A 9437-nucleotide genomic window follows, 5' to 3' on the forward strand; every position below is an offset into this window, starting at 1 on the left:
TTATATTGAAAGGAAAAAGGAGTCGCCGTTTTCATTGCTGAACACGAGAATTGACAATTCTCTGTCAATGTTTAAAGCTAATGGCTTGTTAACACCACTGTCCTCGGACATTATAACTTCTATTTTTGTTCCATCTTGGGACAATGTAAGTATGCTGTTGCTGCCTTTGCAAGCCACATACACATACCCTTTTGTATCTATATCAATACCGAATGGAAAACGGATCTCGTCATTAAAAGACCACAACTTCTCTCCTTCTTTGCTGTAACAGACTACACTATTGTCAATCGAGTGTGTACAATACAAACGGTCTCCGAATACAGCAATACGACTCAAACTTTTTGTAACTATTGGAATTAAGTTTTCTATATTCAGGTCAAAATCCAACGTAAAAACAGAATTCGAATCAACAATAACATACATCATTTGTTCATAGGTACAAATTCCAGAGCACCTGCCATCTACATCTGTTCTTCGTACTACCTTGTTTCTTTCTACATCAATAATGAAAACTTTCTGCTTGTCGAGGAGTGTAACAGCAACTTCCCTCTGTCTGACATAACAGATATCAGATGGCGTATTAATGAAAGTCATGATTTCTTTGACAAATACACCAGTATTGTTGAATAGTCAAAAATAGTTTTTTTTTATTGTTCTACGAGCACAATATCACTGTTTGGTAATATCTGACACCCAGATATGCGCACTGGGTATTTCGGCATTTTGAATCTTTGCTTTATTACTGGTTTGGCTATGCTAAAAACCGGGTTTTTAAAATGAGACTGAAGTTGACTCTGCTTTTTTGTTTTAAGTTGCAAATTGTCAGGTGATAAGTAAATCGACGATTTTCCAAACTCATGTCTACATCTAAGAGTTGACTCTAGATTAAAGAAGTCGACCTTCATTTTCTTCTCACGAATCTTTTATATGTTCTTTTCTACCAGTTTTCTAAAACAGCGATTCTGATAAAATAATTATTATATAAAACGGAAACACCAATTGTTTTTTATATAATTATTCTGATGTTGTATAGTTAATTCAAATTCAGAATTTTTCCTATGTTGAAAGGTAAAAGGATTCACCATTTTCATTGCTGAACACGAAAATAGACAATTCTCTGTCAATGTTTAAAGCTAATGGCTTTTCAACACCACTGTCCTCGGACATTATAACTTCTTTTTTTGTTCCATCTTGGGACAATATTATAATGTTGTTGCTGCCTTTGCAAGCAACATACACAAATCCATTCTTATCTATATCAATACCGAATGGAAAACGGATCTCGTCATTAAAAAACCAAAACTTTTCTCCTTCTTTGCTGTAACAGACTACACTATTGTCAATCGAGTGGGTACAATATAAACGGTCTCCGAATACAGCAATACGACTCAAACTATTTGTAACTATTTGAATTGAATTTTCTACATTAAGGTCAAAATCTAACACAAGAACAGAATTCGCATCACATATTACATACATCATTTGTTCATAGGTGCAAATTCCACAGCACCTGCCATCTACATCTGTTCGTCTTACTACCTTGTTTCTGTCTACATCAATAATGAAAACTCTCCGCTTGTCGAGGAGTGTAACAGCAATTTCCCTCTGTCTGACGTAACAGATATCGGATGGTGTATTAATGAAAGTCATTATTTCTTTGACAAATACACCAGCATTGTTAAATAGTAAAAGAGAGTTGTGTTCTTGGTCTACGAACACAATATCACTATTTGGTAATATCTGACACCCAGATATGTGCACTGGGTTTTTAGGCATTTTGAATCTTTGCTTGAGTACTGGTTTGACTATGCTAAGAACCGGGTTTTTAAAATAAGACTGAAGTTGACTTTCTACTTTTGTTTTAAGTTGCAAATTGTTAGGTGATAAGTAAATCGACAATTTTCCAAACTCTTTTGTACATCTTACAGTTGACTCTAGATCAAAGCAGTCGACCTTCATTCTCTTCTCACGAAGCTTGTCTGCAGATTTCAATTTATTTATAAACTGTTCTTCTTGCTTTATAACTTTTTCTACTTCATGTAGAACGAAATATGTTTGAAGATCAGTTGAAAACTCAACCATTTTAGAAAAATCTTTTTGTTTTTCTTCAACCTGATCGGTTTTGCTTTCAATTTCACTCTTTATATTCCCAATTGTCTCTTGCAAATTTGTGAATTCTGATCTTATATCGTCGAGCAAAATTTCTTCAAGTTTGTCTAAGTGGTTATTAATTGACTGACGCATGGTGTGAACTCGACTCGTTGCTTCTAATTTCTGCTTTTCCAGAGCACTAAGGTTTTCCGAGAAAAATAATTTGATTGTCTTTAGATTTTCGTGAAGATTAATAAGATCCGTTTGGACTTCGGACACAAACGCAGACGACTTTATATTCCCTACAACTTCATCCAGCGAAACAAGACCTTTACAGTTGTCATGTTTGTCTTTTATACACTTCATGCAACAGGCACAATCATGAAAACCGCAAAAGAGCTCATACTTCAAGTCGTGATCTTCACAGTTGTTTTTAATATTCAGCATGGATTCAGGTAAGTTTTGGTAGTCATGTATACCCATGACCTGGTGATGTTTTGACATCTTGGATCGGCCATGATGTTTCTGACATTCAGAACATAGAAATACCTCACACTCCGCGCACCACGTGACAGCTGTACTGGTTTCGTTGTCTTCCTGACACAAGCTACAGATGATAATCGTGGACGTTGCCATTCCTCATCAATACCTATACAAAATAAGAATGATAATATGTTACGCTGACAATATTTTATTATGGTAATTGAACTGATAAAACATACAACTAAACAAATTAATATTTCCACAAGTGTAAAAAAAATATTTTACAAGTACAATGAACAGTATATGATTTACGGAGTAAATTTTTAAAATGTAACATACCTTCATTGATGTTCTCGACATTCTTCTTTACAAAGAGAAGGAAAAATGTGTCAGCTAGAACCATACAATCGTATTTATTGTGCAAAATGGCATCCACATTGGTGTAGCAATACTGCTCCGTTTGTATATGGATTTTAAAGTGAATAACACTCCTTACATCCCAGCTTCTTTGTTCTACCAGGGGTGATCTCAGCCGGATCATCCCTACCAGAACACCCCTGCTTGAGTTTTTGTTTTCCAATCTTTCCTTTGTTTTATAACATTTTGGAAGGAATGCCTTATCCACAATAAAACTTAGAAATATATATTGAGAGAAGACACACTTTCAAAATTTAGTTATAAAAAACTCATTGTCTATACTGGTATTCGAACTCAAGACCGTTAGCATATCAACCCTCGACACATACCCCTACACCAGGGTAACTGAATGTAAACTCTCGGTAATTAAACATATTTAAGGAAGCAAGATATTTTCATAAGTGGGGCGAGTAGGCAGACCTTTATTCAGGGGGATTTTAACCATTTTTATAAATAAGAAGAGTTGTCAGACTGATTGTTCAATGGGATTTAACCCTTTTCATAAGTGGGGCGAGTGTAAACAAGTGTGGGTCGATTTTTTTTAAAGTGGCAATTTAGCGTGGGGCGATTGGCTATTGGGGCAAGGGTATATATTATATAATACTATATAAAGTATATTATAATGGTCGTGTGAAGGTATAAACTAGATTTTATAAATTGTAATTTTTTTTCGTCTAATCTAAAACAGCTTGGCTAAAAAATAGTTATCCCATTCGGACTTGGTGTGTGACACACCTTAAGCTTGTTCTCATTGAATAACTATTACTCACTTAACAACTAGTATAGTTAAATAAATGTATAGTTATATATATATTTGATTAACGTCTCATCGGATATCGGATAGATAAGCGCTAAATGTACAGCGGCAACTATTACATAAATATACAGGCTTAATGTTTCTGGTATACGTTTACTAGTACAATGTATATAATATGAATGTAAAAAATGTATTGAACTTTCAAGCTACTTATATTTGATCTTACTCTTAAAGTCAGCGTGTATAGCGGATAGTATTGTCAAAAAGATATCAATAACCATATTCGTGGATAGCACATATTATTGCGTCACCATACATTCAGTATTCCTTCCGTATCAACACTTTATATTAAGGATGTACGTAGGTAAGGGTTTGTGAAATTCAAAAAATCAAGAATTCTAAATTGATACTATAAGTCAAAAGAACAATTTGGTTAAGAATCAAAATAAGCAAAAAATATTGATTTTTCGAGATATTTGAGATTAAAATATTGCGGGAAAAGGCTGAAATGGACTTTTACCTTAATATACTTGCATTGGTATTACTTGGATCTCAAATGAAATGAAAGAAAATCAACAATCTGCTATAACTTTGGTAAATGACCTTTTATGACCTATTCTAATATGATGTGCTTCTTTCGCTTTGTAAACATCACCGTGTGAAAATTCTCAATATATCTTTACTTAGCGCAGACTCAAAACTATACATAATAATGGATGTTACAATATCATACCTCCCTCCTAAATCCACATGTATTCAATTTGAACCTATTTGCAAATGCATTGACGATTTTATTTTATAAGAAACTGTAAAGCACCAAAAGACAAAAGAACTTTTATTCTTATTCGGATGCATAATAAAAAGAATTAATATACTGCAACTAGTTGTGTTTATTTCTTAAATATAGTAACACAGCCATATTTTGAACAATGTCAATTTCATCATGGAACACTTTCTCCGCAATCAGGGGTTCGTTAAGGGATGAAAATAAGCTTGATATTTACGATATGCTACGATTTTAAAATTTAACAGCTATCAATATGTATACTAATGTAAGTTGCAGTATAAAAAACAATATATATTTTTTTTGTAACCAATGAAGTTCGTATAATATAATTGTATTAAAATGGAACTCTGAGGTAGGTTTTGTTTTATTTTCTATATTCTATTGCATTATTCGCATATTAAGTTCTGATTTCAGCGAGTCACCATGGCAGCTCCTTCGTTACGAAATGTCAATTTTGGATTTGAAGGGAGCTTACGAGAAAACATGTAAATTAAAAATCGCAAATATTGGGTTTGAGAATTAAACATATTCTTTCTAGCGGTTATTATAACGAAATAATCAATGCAAGCTAAAGATTTATGAGAATATTTGAGCTTTGTCTAACAAGGAGTAAAAAAGAATAGCTACACACACGGCATACCCATCCTCGCTTCAGTATATGAATGAACTTATTTGTCCTATTAGAATCGAAGCGAAAGAAGCACATCATATTAGAATAGGTCTTCAAAGGTCATTTACCAAAATTATGGCAGATTGCTGATTGTTGATTGTTGCAAGCCATAGATTTGTTGTAAATACTCATGGCCTGGGCTCAAGATAAAAATCGAATATCACGGCCCAGGCTATGTGCAAATTTACAACAAATCTATGGCTTCCATGAATTATTTCTTAATTAAATTTTGTATGAAAAAAATGGGTGTTATGGGGCAAACTATTTTTCCTTATATTGTATGGAAAAACACCAAGGATCCCGAATATTTGACACAAATGCCAAAACCTCACCTAAGTGCATCCTTAAGTTTTAAACCTTAATCATTTATAAAAGCATTATGCTGCACTCGTTCTATTTGAGCAGTCAAAATGTGTTGACCGTATATTTTTATGTCATCTACAGTCACTGACATGATGATTTATGAGTTTGACTGTCCCTTTGGTATCTTTCGTCCCTCTCTTATATCACTTTTCCTCATGAATATTTAAATAGAAATTTCCGAAATTATAATTAATTATTCATACGACCTTTTCAACCTGTTCTTGTTTTCCATGTTTACAACGACTCAAACTTATTTCTTTTACAAATTTTATTAAAGAACATTTGACTTGTTAATACTTTTGGTATGCAAACTATATTAAATCATTATGTTCTATAATTATTGTTGATATTTTAGTTCTTTCTTAAACAAATTCGTTCACCATCGATTGGAATTTCAACAGGGTTGAGTTCAATATCGTAGCAGCTACTACGTACGTAGCTGCTATCAATATCTATGTAAAAACTAGTCTGTAGCTACACGTTCAATAGTCAAAATCTACGTAGCACTACGTAGCTGCTACGATATTGAACTCAACCCAAGTAATGTCAATTTCATCGTGTTGTATATTTCTCCTACTGCATGATATGAGGCTTTTTATAAAAGGTGAAGTTCCCCAATATTAAATCAAATGATAACATTAACACATTAATCAAAAATTGGGAATATTTTTTTAGATTGCAGTATAAAGACAATAATAGTGCATTAACTTGACATATCAACGATATAAGGTTCGACCCGGAACGGGTAATGCGGATTTCCACGGTGAAAATCCGTTTTTCACATAAAAGACAATTTTAGGGTTCGCTGCATTTCCGTCAAAACCTTTTAGTGAACGACATTCGTACTTTCAGGGGGCTTCGTCACTTCCGTGTCAATGTTGAGCAAATGGGGGAAAAACTTTACGTCTTATTCTGTATTTTTATTTTGCAAACTTTTACGTTTTTCGAATATGATATAATATTGCTAAAGTAGGAGGTCCAATGGACGGGCGTAAATATAAATTGCGATGTATATACCTGCATAAACGTTTGTTATGTTACATAATTATGCTCAGACTACATATGCCACTATTAGAAATAATTACTTAATTAAACAACTAAGAGAAAAAATTTTAACTTTCATTAGCAAGGAGACGGCTAGCTTTTTAGAAAAGCTTTCACTTGTTAAGTTATTGTAATATAAACATTAATTAATTTCCGTCCGAAATACATTCTTCATTTATGATCATTTATGGCACAGGTCTAGCCTCGGGTTTCCCTGGGAAGGGTTACTTCCTATATATTTTGTGGTGTGCCGAAAAACAGGGTTGCCCTTTCATGCCCTGCTGGTTAGAACAGGGTTCCTAGGCTATTTTTCTAGAACAGGATCGCTTATTTAACTGTTTTTAAAGATACAGTCTAGAACCCGGGTCACCCGGGTTCTACGGGGTCTAGAATAGCATTTATTTTATACATTGTAGAACAGGGTATATATTTTGGAGCGTGTCTAGAACGGGGCATACATTTTCTGAGCGTGTCTATAGAACAGAGTATGTTTTTAAATATTGCTGTTAGAGAACAGTATGTTTTTCAACGTTTTCTGGTTAGAACAGGCTATGGTTTGGCGAGTGCTGTCGGTTCAGTTATACCCAAAGTCAGTAAACCCATCAGGGTCTGGTTTACAGTTATTTATTCAAACATTGGCGACTAGCAGATTTTCGGTAGTTAGGGTTGTGCTTTGTGGAGACTTTGTCAAGAACCGGATGAAAATAATTATTCCATCAAAATAAGAGGAGGGATAAGACCTTTATCGGGACTCCGGGATCGGGTGCTTTTAAGCTTGGGATTTCGGGATTGACTCTTTCGGGATCCGGGAATTCTTTATTCCAATGTCGGCACCTCGGGATTTCGTGTTTTTAAGCCCGGGACCTCGGGATTTTGTGTTTTTAAGCCCGGGATTTCGGGATCATGACCCCTCCTACCCCCCTAAAATAAAAGCCGGTTACTAGTATGAGTATAAAAATGCCTCACCTGTGTGACAGTTCTGCAAGTCCTTTGATTCAAATTGTGAATTCTGATCTTGACAGGAAACGGCTCAAATGTTTATTATCAGAACTTCAAAGTATCGCGTCATAGACGATCATTCATGACGTCATTTCTGGAATTACGTTTTTTACCGGAAAATTACGTATGTTTCGCACGCTTTTTTGACGTCATTTATCAGGTATTAGTCGCGCCTGTATCCCATTTTTATTTAAATTTGTCAGCACTTTCGGAATCACCATTCTGGAAGTATAGACATAATTTATGTTCCGTAAGTATGTAATCGTATTGCCCGTAGACGGCACGACAGAAGTGGGTATCAGTAAGGTCTTAGCGTGACGTGGGATTGCCGATTTTTCGTAAGCGTGAAACGTGAAAGTCAAGTTTTTGTCTCGTGAAAACGGGAAATGAGGTCTTGCGGAACCCGGGAAATGACAAAAAAATGAGAATGGCTTACGTACATGTATAGCGTAAGCGGATACGGGAATCTGATAAAAAATCCGGGATCGGAACCCCCCAATGAGACCCCCACAGAAGGAGGCTTACCATCTTAACCTCACGGTAACCAAATTTTAATGAGTATTCAAATTGCACCTATTCAACATATTGAATATATAAAAAAGAAGATGTTGTATGATTGCCACTGAGACAACTATCCACAAAAGACCAAAATGACACAGACATTAACAACTATAGGTCACCGTACGGCCTTCAACAATGAGCAAAGCCCATACCACACAGTCAGCTATAAAAGGCCCCGATAAGACAATGTAAAACAATTGAAGCGAGAAAACTAACGGCCTTATTTATGTAAAAAAAAATGAACGAAAAACAAATATGTAACACATAAACAAACGACAACCCCTGAATTACAGGCTCCTGACTTGGGACAGGCACATACATAAATAATGTGGCGGGGTTATACATGTTAGCGGAACCCTCCCCTAACCTGGGACAGTGGTATAACAATACAACATAAAGTCAGTTAACAGCTGAGAAAATCTTTAAAGTTTACTTTGAGACTTAACAATTTGTATTTTGATTATTTGACATGATACACGTCCTACAAAATGGATGAATATATTCAAATTTACACTAAACGTTCACAGTATTTATCAACAGATGAAGCTTTCACTAAACAAAAAACAAAAAACGCCGTCATGCGACGGTTTTTTTTAAATGAACACAAAAAAATGTTACAAGCATCGATTTCTTAAAATAAGAACAGTGAGCATGCGACTGTACTATAACGCGATCATTCTACTAAATGAAAAATTCATCTTAATATTCGAAAAATTAAATAAAGCATTTGCTATTCGATTTTTAATGATGTGAATACAACTTCAAGCATGGATGCAATTTGGGTACTCCTCATTACAGAATCATAGATAGTTTCAACAATGTCGATTCAATCCCATTTGTCTATAACTCAATATGAATTAATCAAAGTACTGAAGTACTGAACATCGGAAGACCACATGTTAAGTTCTTGTGGATGGTCAAAAGCACTTGTCTCAGAAAAAAAAAATCACATATATCTTTACCTGAAACTGAGTTTAACGTACAGAGATATATTTTTTTCTGAGACAAGTTTGTGCGTGGATGATGAATAAATAACAAGAAATTCAAGTTAACCGTAATAACTATTATATTGTAGTGATACAATTTAGTATATACTGTTTTGTTGTTATATATTATTCTACTAATAGTGCAATGCAAGTGCATGATGGACACTTTTCTGTAAAATTTCGATTTTTCTTAAAGATTGGATACGAGAAGGCATTTATATTTTCCCGCAAAGACAATTGCAGAGCTACCTCTTCTTGCCGGGATTGTCGCAAAACGTT

At 34.5% G+C, this 9437-nt stretch overlaps 1 protein-coding gene across 1 annotated transcript; it reads right to left on the bottom strand.

The window, feature by feature from the left end:
- Positions 1-1056: 1056 nt before the first annotated feature.
- Positions 1057-7652, bottom strand: LOC134694319 (zinc-binding protein A33-like). The gene is made up of 2 exons (XM_063555324.1): positions 7579-7652; positions 1057-2740 (listed from the first exon to the last, which is right to left on the bottom strand). Exon 2 carries the CDS (start codon positions 2725-2727, stop codon positions 1057-1059), a length of 1671 nt encoding a protein of 556 aa, XP_063411394.1. The 5' UTR covers positions 2728-2740; positions 7579-7652.
- Positions 7653-9437: the final 1785 nt, after the last annotated feature.

The sequence above is a fragment of the Mytilus trossulus genome, chromosome 13 (genome assembly GCF_036588685.1).
Source record: "Mytilus trossulus isolate FHL-02 chromosome 13, PNRI_Mtr1.1.1.hap1, whole genome shotgun sequence".
NCBI classification, from domain to species: domain Eukaryota; kingdom Metazoa; phylum Mollusca; class Bivalvia; order Mytilida; family Mytilidae; genus Mytilus; species Mytilus trossulus.

Bases quoted from the DNA above. Each gene is read 5' to 3' on its own strand.
- LOC134694319 (XM_063555324.1), bottom strand. From the start codon at position 2,727: ATGGCAACGTCCACGATTATCATCTGTAGCTTGTGTCAGGAAGACAAC.